The following is a 21,078-nucleotide window of genomic DNA, read 5'->3' as shown; positions in this document are numbered from 1 at the left end:
AAGCAATGGTGTTTTTTTCCCCAGGTCATTCAACAGCTTTTCATTTGGGGGGGGGGGGGGGGGGGGGGGGGCAAAAGCTGGCTAACGGAAACCCTGGTGTGTGTGTATTTATGTTTGCGTATGCTTTAGGGACGGGATTCCATTACTAATGAGTAGATGCCTTGTGTCTGAGTCGTGTGTGTTTGCTCTTGTGTGTGTGTGTGTGTGTGTGTTTGTTCTTGTGTGTGTTTGTTCTTGTGTGTGTGTGTGTGTGTGTGTTTGTTCTTGTGTGTGTGTGTGTGTTCGTTCTTGTGTGTGTGTGTGTGTGTTCTTGTGTGTGTGTGTGTTTGTTCTTGTGTGTGTGTGTGTGTTCTTGTGTGTGTGTGTTTGTTCTTGTGTGTGTGTGTGTTCTTGTGTGTGCGTGTGTGTTCTTGTGTGTGTGTGTTCTTGTCTGTGTGTGTGTTTGTGTTCTTCTGTGTGTGTGTGTGTTTGTGTTCATGTGTGTGTGTGTGTGTTTGTTCTTGTGTGTGTGTGTGTGTGTGTTCTTGTGTGTGTGTGTGTTCTTGTGTGTGTGTGTTCTTGTGTGTGTGTGTGTTTGTGTTCTTGTGTGTGTGTGTGTTTGTGTTCTTGTGTGTGTGTGTGTGTGTTTGTGTTCTTGTGTGTGTGTGTGTGTGTGTGTGTGTGTGTGTGTGTTTGTGTTCTTGTGTGTGTGTGTGTGTTTGTGTTCTTGTGTGTGTGTGTGTGTGTGTGTGTGTGTGGTGTGTGTGTGTGTTGTGTGTGTGTGTGTGTTGTGTGTGTGTGTTTGTGTGTGTGTGTGTGTTTGTGTTCTTGTGTGTGTGTGCTCTTGTGTGTGTGTGTGTGTGTGTGTGTGTGTGTGTTTGTGTTCTTGTGTGTGTGTTCTTGTGTGTGTGTGTGTGTGTTTGTGTTCTTGTGTGTGTGTGTTCTTGTGTGTGTGTGTGTGTGTTCTTGTGTGTGTGTGTTCTTGTGTGTGTGTGTTCTTGTGTGTGTGTGTGTGTTCTTGTGTGTGTGTGTTCTTGTGTGTGTGTGTGTGTGTGTGTGTTCTTGTGTGTGTGTGTGTGTGTGTTCTTGTGTTCTTGTGTGTGTGTGTGTGTTCTTGTGTTCTTGTGTGTGTGTGTGTGTGTGTGTGTGTTCTTGTGTGTGTGTGTGTGTGTTCTTGTGTGTGTGTGTGTGTGTGTGTTCTTGTGTGTGTGTGTGTGTGTTCTTGTGTGTGTGTGTTCTTGTGTGTGTGTTCTTGTGTGTGTGTGTGTGTTCTTGTGTGTGTGTGTGTGTGTGTTCTTGTGTGTGTTCTTGTGTGTGTGAGAGAGAGAGAGACTCACTGAGGCAGCTGTGGCCGTAGTGCACCATGAAGTCTGCCCCCAGGGCCCGAGCCGTGAAGTTGTCCACGCAGCAGGCTCCGTACGTCACATCCCCCATCACAATGGTGTCTGCCTCTGTGAACCTGGGACACACACACACACACACACACACACACACACACACACACACACACACACACACAAACACACACTATGATAAAAACCACTCCTCTGACCGTACATGAGCACAAACTGAACTGTCCCTGAACTGTCAACAAACACACACAGCTCAGTCTATTAGCCCCACTGACCTCCCCCTCTCCCGACGGTTACCATGGCGAGCGATACCCCACCCAGTTCCGAGCATCCTGATAGGGTCACCGGGATCAATCCCAGTCTCAGCATGTTACCATGTACTGGCTGTCTCTGACTGGGACAAGTCATTAAGTAGATCAATCCCCAGTCTCAGCATGTTACCATGTACTGGCTGTCTCTGACTGGGACAAGTCATTAAGTAGATCAATCCCCAGTCTCAGCATGTCACCATGTACTGGCTGTCTCTGACTGGGACAAGTCATTAAGTAGATCAATCCCCAGTCTCAGCATGTCACCATGTACTGGCTGTCTCTGACTGGGACAAGTCATTAAGTAGATCAATCCCCAGTCTCAGCATGTTACCATGTACTGGCTGTCTCTGACTGGGACAAGTCATTAAGTAGATCAATCCCCAGTCTCAGCATGTTACCATGTACTGGCTGTCTCTGACTGGAACAAGTCATTAAGTAGATCAATCCCCAGTCTCACAATGTACTGGTTGTCTCTGACTGGGACAAGTCATTAAGTAGATCAATCCCCAGTCTCACCATGTACTGGTTGTCTCTGACTGGGACAAGTCATTAAGTAGATCAATCCCCAGTCTCACCATGTACTGGTTGTCTCTGACTGGGACAAGTCATTAAGTAGATCAATCCCCAGTCTCACCATGTACTGGTTGTCTCTGACTGGGACAAGTCATTAAGTAGATCAATCCCCAGTCTCACCATGTACTGGTTGTCTCTGACTGGGACAAGTCAAGTAGGGGGATTAGGAGCGACTCATATGAGTCATATCACTCAGATATTGCTTTTCCATCCCTTTATGATTGACATGCCAAACATCAATAGGGCCTATAGAGCAGTAAGGTTGGTTGGTTGTCCCTGAACAGGAGCCAATCATCATTGAACAACAGAGCAGCAATCAGTCAGTCAGTCTGCATCAACAGAAGAGATATATTAGAGGGTCAGTATAAATAGAGACTTAGTGGGGGGTAGGGGTAAGTAAGGACAAATACGGGGGAGGGGGACAGGGCAATAGGGTTCTGGCCCAAGTATGGATTTATAGCACATCTGGATGGAAACTGCAGAGGCAGGGTCAATTACAGATGATCTGTCCATCTGTGGTCTTAGCATAAACATACTTTCAACTTCCCTATCCTCAACTCCACATTACATACATCTACTACAGAAGGTCTGTTCTTAGGAGAAATCCACAAAGCTAAAGCAGTTTTGTTTTTCTTTTGCTTGAATATATTAAAAGCAGTAAATTAATTCATTCTGCATCTCATCATCCCTTCCGGGGGATTAAAATGCAAAGTAAAACTACTTAACACTGAATAAAAGGAGTGAATGCAGAAAAGTGGGGAAAGAGAGGTGTGAATGGATAAAGCACAGAGTGGGGAAAGAGAGGTGTGAATGGATAAAGTACAGAGTGGGGAAAGAGAGGTGTGAATGGATAAAGCACAGAGTGGGGAAAGAGAGGTGTGAATGGATAAAGTACAGAGTGGGGAAAGAGAGGTGTGAATGGATAAAGCACAGAGTGGGGAAAGAGAGGTGTGAATGGATAAAGGACAGAGTGGGGAAAGAGAGGTGTGAATGGATAAAGCACAGAGTGGGGAAAGAGAGGTGTGAATGGATAAAGTACAGAGCGGGGAAAGAGAGGTGTGAATGGATAAAGTACAGAGCGGGGAAAGAGAGGTGTGAATGGATAAAGTACAGAGCGGGGAAAGAGAGGTGTGAATGGATAAAGTACAGAGCGGGGAAAGAGAGGTGTGAATGGATAAAGTACAGAGTGGGGAAAGAGAGGTGTGAATGGATAAAGCACAGAGTGGGGAAAGAGAGGTGTGAATGGATAAAGCACAGAGTGGGGAAAGAGAGGTGTGAATGGATAAAGCACAGAGTGGGGAAAGAGAGGTGTGAATGGATAAAGCACAGAGTGGGGAAAGAGAGGTGTGAATGGATAAAGCACAGAGTGGGGAAAGAGAGGTGTGAATGGATAAAGTACAGAGTGGGGAAAGAGAGGTGTGAATGGATAAAGTACAGAGTGGGGAAAGAGAGGTGTGAATGGATAAAGGACAGAGTGGGGAAAGAGAGGTGTGAATGGATAAAGTACAGAGTGGGGAAAGAGAGGTGTGAATGGATAAAGCACAGAGTGGGGAAAGAGAGGTGTGAATGGATAAAGCACAGAGTGGGGAAAGAGAGGTGTGAATGGATAAAGTACAGAGTGGGGAAAGAGAGGTGTGAATGGATAAAGTACAGAGTGGGGAAAGAGAGGTGTGAATGGATAAAGCACAGAGTGGGGAAAGAGAGGTGTGAATGGATAAAGTACAGAGTGGGGAAAGAGAGGTGTGAATGGATAAAGCACAGAGTGGGGAAAGAGAGGTGTGAATGGATAAAGCACAGAGTGGGGAAAGAGAGGTGTGAATGGATAAAGCACAGAGTGGGGAAAGAGAGGTGTGAATGGATAAAGGACAGAGTGGGGAAAGAGAGGTGTGAATGGATAAAGCACAGAGTGGGGAAAGAGAGGTGTGAATGGATAAAGTACAGAGTGGGGAAAGAGAGGTGTGAATGGATAAAGCACAGAGTGGGGAAAGAGAGGTGTGAATGGATAAAGCACAGAGTGGGGAAAGAGAGGTGTGAATGGATAAAGCACAGAGCGGGGAAAGAGAGGTGTGAATGGATAAAGTACAGAGCGGGGAAAGAGAGGTGTGAATGGATAAAGCACAGAGTGGGGAAAGAGAGGTGTGAATGGATAAAGCACAGAGTGGGGAAAGAGAGGTGTGAATGGATAAAGCACAGAGTGGGGAAAGAGAGGTGTGAATGGATAAAGCACAGAGCGGGGAAAGAGAGGTGTGAATGGATAAAGTACAGAGCGGGGAAAGAGAGGTGTGAATGGATAAAGGACAGAGTGGGGAAAGAGAGGTGTGAATGGATAAAGTACAGAGTGGGGAAAGAGAGGTGTGAATGGATAAAGCACAGAGTGGGGAAAGAGAGGTGTGAATGGATAAAGTACAGAGTGGGGAAAGAGAGGTGTGAATGGATAAAGCACAGAGTGGGGAAAGAGAGGTGTGAATGGATAAAGCACAGAGTGGGGAAAGAGAGGTGTGAATGGATAAAGCACAGAGTGGGGAAAGAGAGGTGTGAATGGATAAAGCACAGAGTGGGGAAAGAGAGGTGTGAATGGATAAAGTACAGACTGGGGAAAGAGAGGTGTGAATGGATAAAGCACAGAGTGGGGAAAGAGAGGTGTGAATGGATAAAGTACAGAGTGGGGAAAGAGAGGTGTGAATGGATAAAGTACAGAGTGGGGAAAGAGAGGTGTGAATGGATAAAGCACAGAGTGGGGAAAGAGAGGTGTGAATGGATAAAGTACAGAGTGGGGAAAGAGAGGTGTGAATGGATAAAGTACAGAGTGGGGAAAGAGAGGTGTGAATGGATAAAGTACAGAGTGGGGAAAGAGAGGTGTGAATGAATAAAGTAAAGAGTGGGGAAAGAGAGGTGTGAATGGATAAAGTACAGAGTGGGGAAAGAGAGGTGTGAATGGATAAAGCACAGAGTGGGAAAAGAGAGGTGTGAATGGATAAAGTACAGAGTGGGGAAAGAGAGGTGTGAATGGATAAAGCACAGAGTGGGGAAAGAGAGGTGTGAATGGATAAAGTACAGAGTGGGGAAAGAGAGGTGTGAATGGATAAAGTACAGAGTGGGGAAAGAGAGGTGTGAATGGATAAAGCACAGAGTGGGGAAAGAGAGGTGTGAATGGATAAAGCACAGAGTGGGGAAAGAGAGGTGTGAATGGATAAAGCACAGAGTGGGGAAAGAGAGGGTGTGAATGGATAAGTACAGAGTGGGGAAAGAGAGGTGTGAATGGATAAAGTACAGAGTGGGGAAAGAGAGGTGTGAATGGATAAAGCACAGAGTGGGGAAAGAGAGGTGTGAATGGATAAAGTACAGAGTGGGGAAAGAGAGGTGTGAATGGATAAAGTACAGAGTGGGGAAAGAGAGGTGTGGAATGGATAAAGTACAGAGTGGGGAAAGAGAGGTGTGAATGGATAAAGTACAGAGTGGGGAAAGAGAGGTGTGAATGGATAAAGCACAGAGTGGGGAAAGAGAGGTGTGAATGGATAAAGCACAGAGTGGGGAAAGAGAGGTGTGAATGGATAAAGCACAGAGTGGGGAAAGAGAGGTGTGAATGGATAAAGCACAGAGTGGGGAAAGAGAGGTGTGAATGGATAAAGCACAGAGTGGGGAAAGAGAGGTGTGAATGGATAAGGACAGAGTGGGGGAAAGAGAGGTGTGAATGGATAAAGTACAGAGTGGGGAAAGAGAGGTGTGAATGGATAAAGCACAGAGTGGGGAAAGAGAGGTGTGAATGGATAAAGGACAGAGTGGGGAAAGAGAGGTGTGAATGGATAAAGTACAGAGCGGGGAAAGAGAGGTGTGAATGGATAAAGTACAGAGCGGGGAAAGAGAGGTGTGAATGGATAAAGTACAGAGTGGGGAAAGAGAGGTGTGAATGGATAAAGGAGAGAGTGAGGAAAGAGAGGTGTGAATGGATAAAGGACAGAGTGGGGAAAGAGAGGTGTGAATGGATAAAGGAGAGAGTGGGGAAAGAGAGGTGTGAATGGATAAAGGACAGAGTGGGGAAAGAGAGGTGTGAATGGATAAAGGACAGAGTGGGGAAAGAGAGGTGTGAATGGATAAAGTACAGAGTGGGGAAAGAGAGGTGTGAATGGATAAAGTACAGACTGGGGAAAGAGAGGTGTGAATGGATAAAGTACAGACTGGGGAAAGAGAGGTGTGAATGGATAAAGCACAGAGTGGGGAAGAGAGGTGTGAATGGATAAAGCACAGAGTGGGGAAAGAGAGGTGTGAATGGATAAAGTACAGACTGGGGAAAGAGAGGTGTGAATGGATAAAGCACAGAGTGGGGAAAGAGAGGTGTGAATGGATAAAGTACAGAGTGGGGAAAGAGAGGTGTGAATGGATAAAGCACAGAGTGGGGAAAGAGAGCTGTGAATGGATAAAGCACAGAGTGGGGAAAGAGAGGTGTGAATGGATAAAGCACAGAGTGGGGAAAGAGAGGTGTGAATGGATAAAGCACAGAGTGGGGAAAGAGAGGTGTGAATGGATAAAGCACAGAGTGGGGAAAGAGAGGTGTGAATGGATAAAGTACAGTGAAAGAGAGTGGGGATAAGCACAGAGTGGGGAAAGAGAGGTGTGAATGGATAAAGTACAGAGTGGGGAAAGAGAGGTGTGAATGGATAAAGCACAGAGTGGGGAAAGAGAGGTGTGAATGGATAAAGCACAGAGCGGGGAAAGAGAGGTGTGAATGGATAAAGCACAGAGTGGGGAAAGAGAGGTGTGAATGGATAAAGTACAGAGCGGGGAAAGAGAGGTGTGAATGGATAAGTACAGAGTGGGGAAAGAGAGGTGTGAATGGATAAAGCACAGAGTGGGGAAGAGAGGTGTGAATGGATAAAGTACAGAGTGGGGAAAGAGAGGTGTGAATGGATAAAGCACAGAGCGGGGAAAGAGAGGTGTGAATGGATAAAGTACAGAGCGGGGAAAGAGAGGTGTGAATGGATAAAGTACAGAGTGGGGAAAGAGAGGTGTGAATGGATAAAGTACAGAGTGGGGAAAGAGAGGTGTGAATGGATAAGTACAGAGTGGGGAAAGAGAGGTGTGAATGGATAAAGTACAGAGTGGGGAAAGAGAGGTGTGAATGGATAAAGTACAGAGTGGGGAAAGAGAGGTGTGAATGGATAAAGCACAGAGTGGGGAAAGAGAGGTGTGAATGGATAAAGCACAGAGTGGGGAAAGAGAGGTGTGAATGGATAAAGCACAGAGTGGGGAAAGAGAGGTGTGAATGGATAAAGCACAGAGTGGGGAAAGAGAGGTGTGAATGGATAAGCACAGAGTGGGGAAAGAGAGGTGTGAATGGATAAAGCACAGAGTGGGGAAAGAGAGGTGTGAATGGATAAAGCACAGATTGGGGAAAGAGAGGTGTGAATGGATAAAGTACAGAGTGGGGAAGAGAGGTGTGAATGGATAAAGCACAGAGTGGGGAAAGAGAGGTGTGAATGGATAAAGCACAGAGTGGGGAAAGAGAGGTGAGAATGGATAAAGGACAGAGTGGGGAAAGAGAGGTGTGAATGGATAAAGTACAGAGTGGGGAAAGAGAGGTGTGAATGGATAAAGTACAGAGTGGGGAAAGAGAGGTGTGAATGGATAAAGTACAGAGTGGGGAAAGAGAGGTGTGAATGGATAAAGCACAGAGTGGGGAAAGAGAGGTGTGAATGGATAAAGTACAGAGTGGGGAAAGAGAGGTGTGAATGGATAAAGCACAGAGTGGGGAAAGAGAGGTGTGAATGGATAAAGCACAGAGTGGGGAAAGAGAGGTGTGAATGGATAAAGCACAGAGTGGGGAAAGAGAGGTGTGAATGGATAAAGCACAGAGTGGGGAAAGAGAGGTGTGAATGGATAAAGTACAGAGTGGGGAAAGAGAGGTGTGAATGGATAAAGCACAGAGTGGGGAAAGAGAGGTGTGAATGGATAAAGCACAGAGTGGGGAAAGAGAGGTGAGAATGGATAAAGGACAGAGTGGGGAAAGAGAGGTGTGAATGGATAAAGTACAGAGTGGGGAAAGAGAGGTGTGAATGGATAAAGTACAGAGTGGGGAAAGAGAGGTGTGAATGGATAAAGTACAGAGTGGGGAAAGAGAGGTGTGAATGGATAAAGCACAGAGTGGGGAAAGAGAGATGTGAATGGATAAAGCACAGAGTGGGGAAAGAGAGGTGTGAATGGATAAAGTACAGAGTGGGGGAAAGAGAGGTGTGAATGGATAAAGCACAGAGTGGGGAAAGAGAGGTGTGAATGGATAAAGCACAGAGTGGGGAAAGAGAGGTGTGAATGGATAAAGCACAGAGTGGGGAAAGAGAGGTGTGAATGGATAAAGCACAGAGTGGGGAAAGAGAGGTGTGAATGGATAAAGTACAGAGTGGGGAAAGAGAGGTGTGAATGGATAAAGCACAGAGTGGGGAAAGAGAGGTGTGAATGGATAAAGCACAGAGTGGGGAAAGAGAGGTGTGAATGGATAAAGTACAGAGTGGGGAAAGAGAGGTGTGAATGGATAAAGTACAGAGTGGGGGAAAGAGAGGTGTGAATGGATAAAGTACAGAGTGGGGAAAGAGAGGTGAATGGATAAAGTACAGAGTGGGGAAGGTACAGAGGGAAGGGTGTGAATGGATAAAGCACAGAGTGGGGAAAGAGAGGTGTGAATGGATAAAGCACAGAGTGGGGAAAGAGAGGTGTGAATGGATAAAGGACAGAGTGGGGAAAGAGAGGTGTGAATGGATAAAGTACAGAGCGGGGAAAGAGAGGTGTGAATGGATAAAGCACAGAGTGGGGGAAAGAGAGGTGTGAATGGATAAAGTACAGAGCGGGGAAAGAGAGGTGTGAATGGATAAAGCACAGAGCGAGGAAAGAGAGGTGTGAATGGATAAAGCACAGAGCGGGGAAAGAGAGGTGTGAATGGATAAAGCACAGAGCGGGGAAAGAGAGGTGTGAATGGATAAAGGACAGAGTGGGGAAAGAGAGGTGTGAATGGATAAAGTACAGAGTGGGGAAAGAGAGGTGTGAATGGATAAAGTACAGAGTGGGGAAAGAGAGGTGTGAATGGATAAAGCACAGAGTGGGGAAAGAGAGATGTGAATGGATAAAGCACAGAGTGGGGAAAGAGAGGTGTGAATGGATAAAGTACAGAGTGGGGAAAGAGAGGTGTGAATGGATAAAGGACAGAGTGGGGAAAGAGAGGTGTGAATGGATAAAGTACAGAGTGGGGAAAGAGAGGTGTGAATGGATAAAGTACAGAGTGGGGAAAGAGAGGTGTGAATGGATAAAGCACAGAGTGGGGAAAGAGAGGTGTGAATGGATAAAGCACAGAGTGGGGAAAGAGAGGTGTGAATGGATAAAGCACAGAGTGGGGAAAGAGAGGTGTGAATGGATAAAGCACAGAGTGGGGAAAGAGAGGTGTGAATGGATAAAGGACAGAGTGGGGAAAGAGAGGTGTGAATGGATAAAGTACAGAGTGGGGAAAGAGAGGTGTGAATGGATAAAGCACAGAGTGGGGAAAGAGAGGTGTGAATGGATAAAGTACAGATTGGGGAAAGAGAGGTGTGAATGGATAAAGCACAGAGTGGGGAAAGAGAGGTGTGAATGGATAAAGCACAGAGTGGGGAAAGAGAGGTGTGAATGGATAAAGCACAGAGTGGGGAAGAGAGGTGTGAATGGATAAAGGACAGAGTGGGGAAAGAGAGGTGTGAATGGATAAAGTACAGAGCGGGGAAAGAGAGGTGTGAATGGATAAAGCACAGAGTGGGGAAAGAGAGGTGTGAATGGATAAAGTACAGAGCGGGGAAAGAGAGGTGTGAATGGATAAAGCACAGAGCGAGGAAAGAGAGGTGTGAATGGATAAAGCACAGAGCGGGGAAAGAGAGGTGTGAATGGATAAAGCACAGAGCGGGGAAAGAGAGGTGTGAATGGATAAAGTACAGAGTGGGGAAAGAGAGGTGTGAATGGATAAAGCACAGAGCGGGGAAAGAGAGGTGTGAATGGATAAAGTACAGAGTGGGGAAAGAGAGGTGTGAATGGATAAAGTACAGAGTGGGGAAAGAGAGGTGTGAATGGATAAAGCACAGAGTGGGGAAAGAGAGGTGTGAATGGATAAAGTACAGAGTGGGGAAAGAGAGGTGTGAATGGATAAAGTACAGAGTGGGGAAAGAGAGGTGTGAATGGATAAAGTACAGAGTGGGGAAAGAGAGGTGTGAATGGATAAAGCACAGAGTGGGGAAAGAGAGGTGTGAATGGATAAAGTACAGAGTGGGGAAAGAGAGGTGTGAATGGATAAAGTACAGAGTGGGGAAAGAGAGGGGGGAATGGATAAAGTACAGAGTGGGGAAAGAGAGGTGTGAATGGATAAAGCACAGAGTGGGGGAAAGAGAGGTGTGAATGGATAAAGTACAGAGTGGGGAAAGAGAGGTGTGAATGGATAAAGTACAGATTGGGGAAAGAGAGGTGTGAATGGATAAAGCACAGAGTGGGGAAAGAGGTGTGAATGGATAAGTACAGAGTGGGGAAAGAGAGGGTGTGAATGGATAAAGTACAGAGTGGGGGAAAGAGAGGTGTGAATGGATAAAGTACAGAGTGGGGAAGAGAGGTGTGAATGGATAAAGCACAGAGTGGGGAAAGAGAGGTGTGAATGGATAAAGGACAGAGTGGGGAAAGAGAGGTGTGAATGGATAAAGTACAGAGCGGGGAAAGAGAGGTGTGAATGGATAAAGCACAGAGTGGGGAAAGAGAGGTGTGAATGGATAAAGGACAGAGTGGGGAAAGAGAGGTGTGAATGGATAAAGTACAGAGTGAGGAAAGAGAGGTGTGAATGGATAAAGCACAGAGCGGGGAAAAGAGAGGTGTGACTGGATAAAGCACAGAGTGGGGAAAGAGAGGTGTGAATGGATAAAGGTACAGAGTGGGGAAAGAGAGGTGTGAATGGATAAAGCACAGAGATGGGGAAAGAGAGGTGTGAATGGATAAAGTACAGAGTGGGGAAAGAGAGGTGTGAATGGATAAAGCACAGAGTGGGGAAGAGAGGTGTGAATGGTATAAAGGACAAGTGGGAAAGAGAGGTGTGATGGATAAGCAGAGTGGAGAGGTGTGAATGGATAAAGTACAGAGCGGGGAAAGAGAGGTGTGAATGGATAAAGTACAGAGCGGGGAAAGAGAGGTGTGAATGGATAAAGTACAGAGCGGGGAAAGAGAGGTGTGAATGGATAAAGTACAGAGCGGGGAAAGAGAGGTGTGAATGGATAAAGTACAGAGTGGGGAAAGAGAGGTGTGAATGGATAAAGCACAGAGTGGGGAAAGAGAGGTGTGAATGGATAAAGTACAGAGTGAGGAAAGAGAGGTGTGAATGGATAAAGCACAGAGTGGGGAAAGAGAGGTGTGAATGGATAAAGCACAGAGTGGGGAAAGAGAGGTGTGAATGGATAAAGCACAGAGTGGGGAAAGAGAGGTGTGAATGGATAAAGCACAGAGTGGGGAAAGAGAGGTGTGAATGGATAAAGCACAGAGTGGGGAAAGAGAACTGGAGATGAGGAGAGGGGGTGTTGAAGTTTAGTGAGTGTGTTTTGACATATTTAGGCTAGCTAATATAGGTAGTATTAAAAGCGAGAATAAAGGTGAAAACAGGAGACTGCAACAGACAGTGTAGCCTACCCACCAACACAGTCTGACTAACAACAGCTGGCTGTCTACTACTGCCCAGTCCGCAAACTATTAGATACTGGACACAGGCTACAGATGCCATGTCCTCCCTCTCTCCCTGTTTTCATTTCTCTCTTTCACTGGTGTTCATTGTACCTTCAACCTTCAGTTTAATAAGAGATAGAGTCTGAACTTTGAACTTTCTCGTCTCTCTGTTTGCACCCATCTCCTTCTCTAATTCCCCCTCTCTTTTTATATCTATCTTTCTCTGAATCCCTGTCCCTCTCCTCTCTCTCTGTCTCTCAGTGCTCGACTACCTTCACCCTCCAGCGGGGCATGGACTCTCTTTATATTTGTTCTCTTCTCCATTTCCCTCTCTCTCTTGCTCTAATGGCTGCTCTGGTGTGAAGGACACTACAGTCCACCTGAGCCTAGTAAAACACAGACACATGGATGAAGGGAACTCATCCAGTAAATCAATATTGTCCTTCCAACATATTATTCTCTTATCCTTTCTCTCGTCAAGGTCTTGATTTCAGTGTGTGTGTGTGTGTGTGTGTGTGTGTGTGTGTGTGTGTGTGTGTGTGTGTGTGACAGAGAGAGAGCTGTGTAATCGAGGGATCATGATAATGGGAGACTATGATACTAAGTGTTAGTAGCTCTCTCTGAACAATAGGCTTCCTTAAATCTCATCGCAGCTGTTCTTTTAAGACATACTAATGACATTGTTAGAGCTGCATAAATGTATGCCTCCCAGCTAAAAATATATACGGCTATCCCACAAGAATGCTGAAGAGAGATGCCCTACAGTCTACCCACCACAGTAACAGTCTACCCTCCACAGTAACAGTCTACCCACCACAGCAACAGTCTACCCACCACAGTAACAGTCTACCCTCCACAGTAACAGTCTACCCACCACAGCAACAGTCTACCCTCCACAGCAACAGTCTACCCACCACAGCAACAGTCTACCCTCCACAGTTACAGTCTACCCTCCACAGTAACAGTCTACCCACCACAGCAACAGTCTACCCTCCACAGTAACAGTCTACCCTCCACAGTAACAGTCTACCCACCACAGTAACAGTCTACCCACCACAGTAACAGTCTACCCACCACAGTAAGAGTCTACCCACCACAGCAACAGTCTACCCACCACAGGCATACTAATGACATTGTTAGAGCTGCATAAATGTATGCCTCCCAGCTAAAAATATATACGGCTATCCCACAAGAATGCTGAAGAGAGATGCCCTACAGTCTACCCACCACAGCAACAGTCTACCCACCACAGTAACAGTCTTCCCTCCACAGTAACAGTCTACCCTCCACAGTAAGAGTCTACCCACCACAGCAACAGTCTACCCACCACAGTAACAGTCTACCCTCCACAGTAACAGTCTACCCACAACAGTAAGAGTCTACCCACCACAGCAACAGTCTACCCACCACAGTAACAGTCTACCCTCCACAGTAACAGTCTACCCACAACAGTAACAGTCTACCCACAACAGTAAGAGTCTACCCACCACAGCAACAGTCTACCAACCACAGTAACAGTCTACCCTCCACAGTAACAGTCTACCCACAACAGCAACAGTCTACCCACCACAGCAACAGTCTACCCACCACAGTAACAGTCTACCCTCCACAGTAACAGTCTACCCACAACAGTAAGAGTCTACCCACCACAGCAACAGTCTACCCACCACAGCAACAGTCTACCCACCACAGTAACAGTCTACCCTCCACAGTAACAGTCTACCCTCCACAGTAAGAGTCTACCCACCACAGCAACAGTCTACCCACCACAGTAACAGTCTACCCTCCACAGTAACAGTCTACCCACAACAGTAACAGTCTACCCACAACAGTAAGAGTCTACCCACCACAGCAACAGTCTACTCACCACAGTAACAGTCTACCCTCCACAGTAACAGTCTACCCTCCACAGTAAGAGTCTAACCACCACAGCAACAGTCTACCCACCACAGTAACAGTCTACCCTCCACAGTAACAGTCTACCCACAACAGTAACAGTCTACCCACAACAGTAAGAGTCTACCCACCACAGCAACAGTCTACCCACCACAGTAACAGTCTACCCTCCACAGTAACAGTCTACCCACAACAGTAAGAGTCTACCCACCACAGCAACAGTCTACCCACCACAGCAACAGTCTACCCACCACAGCAGCAGTCTACCCACAACAGTAAGAGTCTACCCACCACAGCAACAGTCTACCCACCACAGCAGCAGTCTACCCACCACAGCAGCAGTCTACCCACCACAGCAACAGTCTACCCACAACAGTAAGAGTCTACCCACCACAGCAACAGTCTACCCACCACAGCAACAGTCTACCCACCACAGCAACAGTCTACCCACCACAGCAGCAGTCTACCCACCACAGCAACAGTCTATCCACAACAGTAAGAGTCTACCCACCACAGCAACAGTCTACCCACCACAGCAGCAGTCTACCCACCACAGCAGCAGTCTACCCACCACAGCAGCAGTCTACCCACCACAGCAACAGTCTACCCACCACAGCAACAGTCTACCCACCACAGCAACAGTCTACCCACCACAGCAACAGTCTACCCACCACAGCAACAGTCTACCCACCACAGCAACAGTCTACCCACCACAGTAACAGTCTACCCACCACAGTAGCAGTCTACCCACCACAGCAGCAGTCTACCCACCACAGTAGCAGTCTACCCACCACAGCAACAGTCTACCCACCACAGCATTCGCAGCAGCAGCAGTCTACCCACCACAGCAACAGTCTACCCACCACAGCAGCAGTCTACCCACCACAGCAGCAGTCTACCCACAACAGTAAGAGTCTACCCACCACAGCAACAGTCTACCCACCACAGCATTCGCAGCAGCAGCAGTCTACCCACCACAGCAGCAGTCTACCCACCACAGTAACAGTCTACCCACCACAGCAGCAGTCTACCCACCACAGCAGCAGTCTACCCACCACAGTAACAGTCTACCCACCACAGCAGCAGTCTACCCACCACAGCAGCAGTCTACCCACCACAGCAACAGTCTACCCACCACAGCAACAGTCTACCCTCCACAGTAACAGTCTACCCACCACAGCAGCAGTCTACCCACCACAGCAGCAGTCTACCCACCACAGTAACAGTCTACCCACCACAGCAGCAGTCTACCCACCTTAGTAGCAGTCTACCCACCACAGCAGCAGTCTACCCACCACAGTAGCAGTCTACCCACCACAGCAACAGTCTACCCACCACAGCATTCGCAGCAGCAGCAGTCTACCCACAACAGTAAGTCTACCCACCACAGCAACAGTCTACCCACCACAGCAACAGTCTACCCACCACAGCAACAGTCTACCCACCACAGCAGCAGTCTACCCACCACAGCAGCAGTCTACCCACAACAGTAAGAGTCTACCCACCACAGCAACAGTCTACCCACCACAGCAACAGTCTACCCACCACAGCAACAGTCTACCCACCACAGCAGCAGTCTACCCACCACAGCAGCAGTCTACCCACCACAGTAGCAGTCTACCCACCACAGCAACAGTCTACCCACCACAGCAACAGTCTACCCACCACAGCAACAGTCTACCCACCACAGCAACAGTCTACCCACCACAGCAACAGTCTACCCACCACAGTAACAGTCTACCCACCACAGTAGCAGTCTACCCACCACAGCAGCAGTCTACCCACCACAGTAACAGTCTACCCACCACAGTAACAGTCTACCCACCACAGCAGCAGTCTACCCACCACAGCAGCAGTCTACCCACCACAGCAACAGTCTACCCACCACAGCAACAGTCTACCCACCACAGCATTCGCAGCAGCAGCAGTCTACCCACCACAGCAGCAGTCTACCCACCACAGTAACAGTCTACCCACCACAGTAACAGTCTACCCACCACAGCAGCAGTCTACCCACCACAGTAACAGTCTACCCACCACAGCAGCAGTCTACCCACCACAGCAGCAGTCTACCCACCACAGCAACAGTCTACCCACCACAGCAACAGTCTACCCACCACAGCAGTAGTCTACCCACCCCAGCAGCAGTCTACCCACCACAGCAACAGTCTACCCACCACAGCAGCAGTCTACCCACCACAGCAGCAGTCTACCCACCACAGTAACAGTCTACCCACCACAGCAGCAGTCTACCCACCTTAGTAGCAGTCTACCCACCACAGCAGCAGTCTACCCACCACAGTAGCAGTCTACCCACCACAGCAACAGTCTACCCACCACAGCATTCGCAGCAGCAGCAGTCTACCCACCATAGCAGCAGTCTACCCACCATAGCAACAGTCTACCCACCACAGCAACAGTCTACCCACCACAGCAGCAGTCTACCCACCACAGCAGCACAGTAGCAGTCTACCTACCATACCACAGCAGCACAGTAGCAGTCTACCCACCACAGCAGCAGTCTACCCACCACAGCAACAGTCTACCCACCACAGCAACAGTCTACCCACCACAGCAGCAGTCTACCCACCACAGCAGCAGCCTACCCACCACAGCAGCAGTCTACCCACCACAGCAGCAGTCTACCCACCACAGCAACAGTCTACCCACCACAGCAGCAGTCTACCCACCACAGCAGCAGTCTACCCACCACAGCAGCAGTCTACCCACCACAGCAGCAGTCTACCCACCACAGCAGCAGTCTACCCACCTTAGTAGCATACTGCAATATCTACAATTCAAATGACAGCACTGCAGAATATTAGTGTACCGGTATCTGATAAAGCATCCATCTGCAAGAAATAACATTATGCCATCTTATTGGTGCTACACATCTGATTATTTCCACTGCGTGAGTACACTGAAATACCTGGGTAATAAATGCAATGAATCTGATTACAGAGCTGAGGCCCCAATGAGATATGTGATGCTACCTGAGACCGGGAGAGGAAGTGCAGAGCAAAGAGGAGCACAATCCCCCTGTTCCACCAGAGAAGGGCTGAACGAGGGAGAGAAAGGAGGAAAGAGAGAGGGTGGAGAGAGAGAGAGATGGGGAGAGAGAGAAAGAGAACGAGAAACAGAAACATTGAGGGAGGGACAAGAAAAAGTATAGAGAGAAAGAGAGAATGACGGCTATCAGTGTTTACAACAACCCAACCCTCAAGCCCCATCTCACCCAACCCTCAAGCCCCATCTCACCCAACCCTCAAGCCCCATCTCACCCAACCCTCAAGCCCCATCTCACCCAACCCTCAAGCCCCATCTCACCCAACCCTCAAGCCCCATCTCACCCAACCCTCAAGCCCCATCTCACCCAACCCTCAAGCTCCATCTCACCCAACCCTCAAGCCCCATCTCACCCAACCCTCAAGCCCCATCTCACCCAACCCTCAAGCCCCATCTCACCCAACCCTCAAGCCCCATCTCACCCAACCCTCAAGCCCCATCTCACCCAACCCTCAAGCCCCATCTCACCCAACCCTCAAGCTCCATCTCACCCAACCCTCAAGCCCCATCTCACCCAACCCTCAAGCCCCATCTCACCCAACCCTCAAGCCCCATCTCACCCAACCCTCAAGCCCCATCTCACCCAACCCTCAAGCCCCATCTCACCCAACCCTCAAGCCCCATCTCACCCAACCCTCAAGCCCCATCTCACCCAACCCTCAAGCCCCATCTCACCCAACCCTCAAGCCCATCTCACCCAACCCTCAAGCCCCATCTCACCCAACCCTCAAGCCCCATCTCACCCAACCCTCAAGCTCCATCTCACCCAACCCTCAAGCCCCATCTCACCCAACCCTCAAGCCCCATCTCACCCAACCCTCAAGCCCCATCTCACCCAACCCTCAAGCCCCATCTCACCCAACCCTCAAGCCCCATCTCACCCAACCCTCAAGCCCCATCTCACCCAACCCTCAAGCCCCATCTCACCCAACCCTCAAGCCCCATCTCACCCAACCCTCAAGCCCCATCTCACCCAACCCTCAAGCCCCATCTCACACGGGACTTATAAACGATTGGCTGAGATAACACATCTCTCCCTCTCCCACCCTCTCGTCTCCATTTCCTGGGCATATCAGCTGTAGTGAAATGTCATTAAGATGTCATTTAGATGACGAGAAGCCTGTGAACTCCTTGTTAATTAGGGGCCCTCTTTAGCAGACAGTTAGAACAGAGGTCATAGCTAGGTGATTGGAGAGTTGTGGTTATGTACTGCACAGACAGATGCATAAACTCAAAATCAGACCCGCATCTTTGTATGCATGCATAAACACACTCACTGTACAGCTTGACTAAGGGATCACTAGTGACAATGTATCATTGTAGATCAGCGGGGGGCTTTATTTACATAGCGGATCGATACCGTTCTCTCCCACTGTCAAGGGGAATCATGAGGGTAGCATGAAAGTAGATCCATCCACTTCCTGCTGTCCTTGGGAGATGAAATCCTTGCCTGACTGCGACAGGGATTTCATCAGAGCCCAGCATGTGAGAAAGAGCTCCTCTCTCTCAGCACTGCAGCAGGCAGATTGACAAACTTCCCCATCGTCCTGAATCAGTGCACCACCACACAAACCCTCTCAACCTATGACAATTAATTGTTTGCGCTTTAACTAACATGCTGCTTTAATTTGTTTGATTAGGTGCTGACAGGTGTTGGGGTTGTCACCGAGCCTCTATTACGATGATTCCTGTCGCGTTGCGCTCCAGATGTGTTTTGATGCGGATGTGCATTGAAATATGTTAAGTACTTCTCCCCTCAAGACATACTTGTTGGGCATTCAATCATGTTTCAGAAACTAGTAGCCAACAGACCAAACACAAGTCTGACTTTACTACGGAGAGTCATCACAACACCAACCTGACTGACAGACAATACAAACAGCTGTCTGTGTGTGTGTGGCGTGTACCTCAAGTCACATCAAACTCCACCAACATTCTTCAATACGTCTGCTGTTGTTTGCGAGGGGAATGGACTAATGGAGTTGTACACAGACCACAGTGAGCACGCTTCAAAAAAAGGGTCCAATCATATGAAACAAAACATTTACCAACAAATGAGCCATTGAGACAGCAGACACAGCAGACACAGCATGCTGAGATCCCTATGCTTGTCTTTAATATGGGCACATTGCTGTCGCTGTGATTTATGAACAGCAAAAATATTTGAAACTCCCAGCTGTGTGTCGCGGTGCACCCCCCAGCCCGGGGACTGGGATTGTAAGTATAGGGGGTGTATGCGTGCAAGGAAGGAAGAGGGAGGAGAAAAAGAGGGAGAAACAGAGGAATAAGGGAAGAAGGAGTGACCTGGCCTGCTGAGCTTACTGAGAGGAGACGAGATTCAGCAACACTTGGAGGACAATGGAATTCAATTAAAAAAAAGCAGATTTATTGTTAAAAGTAGAACCAACGCGTTTGGCCTTCATCAGGGTTTTACTTACTGAGAGGGTCATTCCATTCCTAAATGTCTCAAACCCTGAACAATAGCCTACTTTGTCTTACATCAGGTGGAATAAGATCTGGCTTTACAGGGTGACTCTTTTCAGACAAGGGGATGAATGCAATGCCATCATTTCTGTGAAAGTGACCCAGTTCAACCCCTTGGCGCTGGTTGGGGGCCATGTTGGACAATGGCCACCAGGATGTGTCACCCAGTAGGCCTTTCAGTCCATTAGTGAGCCGTAGCAATATGTGAAGCTAGCCATGTGTCTCTGGTGCCCATTCTAGGCCGGTTTTATAACAGTGGAGACAGGAGAGTGGTCTCAGGGGAGAGGTAGACAGCCAGATAAGCAGGAAGTGCTGACACCCTCTGACAACTTCACTGAGGAAGTGTGACAGCAGCGTCTGACCAGACAACATACAACACAGTCACATTCAGTAGAAATACCCACACGCACACACACACACACACACACACACTACGATCATGTAGATCACTCAGCCTCTCCTCGTACACACAATCAGGTTATGGGTGTGACATATTTATATCCTGCACCTGGTGATGGCTCATCTTTTATTTCATTACATTTCAGACAAGAGCTCCTATTCGTCCTGCGTCTGTGAGCAGGGATGGAGGGAGAATATTGGAGGAGGAGAAGAGGCACTTCCCTGGGTAATAGCAGGGCAACTCAGTGGAGAGGAAGCCTCGTTATTTTCTCTTTAGAAGAATCAAGTTAGAGAGAAAGGAAAGGCAAAAATATGGAGGGAGAGAAAATAGAGAAAAATGAAAGTCTGACTGAGTTAGTGTCAGAGTGGGAGATGAGAGAGGGAGATGCTAGAGGGAGAAAAGAGAGAGATGATAGAGAGATGCTAGAGTGAGATGCTAGAGGGAGATGCTAGAGGGAGACAAGAGAGAGATGATAGTGAGATGCTAGAGGGAGATGCTAGAGGGAGACAAGAGAGAGATGATAGAGAGATGCTAGAGTGAGATGCTAGAGGGAGATGCTAGAGGGAGACAAGAGAGAGATGATAGAGAGATGCTAGAGTGAGATGCTAGAGGGAGATGCTAGAGGGAGACAAGAGAGAGATGATAGAGAGATGCTAGAGGGAGATGCTAGAGGGAGACAAGAGAGAGATGATAGAGAGAGATGCTAGAGGGAGATGCTAGAGGGAGGGAGATGATAGAGGGCGATGATATAGAGAGATGCTAGAGGGAGATGCTAGAGGGAGATGATAGAGGGCGATAATATAGAGAGATGCTAGAGAGATTAGAGAGAGAGAGATTAGAGAGTAGGATTATAGACAGAGGGGACGATAGAGAAAGGGAGATAATAGAGAGAGATTATAGAGAGAGCGAGATGATACAGTGAGGGAAAAAAGTATTTGATCCCCTGCTGATTTTGTACGTTTGCCCACTGACAAAGAAATGGTCAGTCTATAATTTTAATGGTAGGTTTATTTGAACAGTGAGCGAGAATAACAAAAAAATCCAGAAAAACGCATGTCAAAAATGTTATAAATTGATTTGCATTTTAATGAGGGAAATAAGTATTTGACCCCCTCTCAATCAGAAAGATTTCTGGCTCCCAGGTGTCTTTTATACAGGTAATGAGCTGAGATTAGGAGCCCACTCTTAAAGGGAGTGCTCCTAATCTAATCTCAGTTTGTTACCTGTATAAAAGACACCTGTCCACAGAAGCAATCAATCAATCAGATTCCAAACTCTCCACCATGGCCCAGACCAAAGAGCTCTCCAAGGATGTCAG

At 47.9% G+C, this 21,078-nt stretch overlaps 1 protein-coding gene across 1 annotated transcript in view; it reads right to left on the bottom strand.

Annotated features, from left to right (window-relative positions):
* The window catches only part of dph1 (diphthamide biosynthesis 1), a 146,967-nt gene that overhangs the window by 68,912 nt on the left and 56,977 nt on the right, over positions 1-21,078 (bottom strand). The window contains 1 exon segment of the mRNA XM_029773206.1: positions 1,317-1,438. Within this exon segment, the coding sequence (XP_029629066.1) occupies positions 1,317-1,438 (122 nt within the window).

This window comes from Salmo trutta, chromosome 13, assembly GCF_901001165.1.
Source record: "Salmo trutta chromosome 13, fSalTru1.1, whole genome shotgun sequence".
Classification (NCBI taxonomy): domain Eukaryota; kingdom Metazoa; phylum Chordata; class Actinopteri; order Salmoniformes; family Salmonidae; genus Salmo; species Salmo trutta.
The sequence above is the reverse complement of the archived record's forward strand: the minus strand, read 5'-3'. Positions and strand labels throughout refer to the sequence as shown.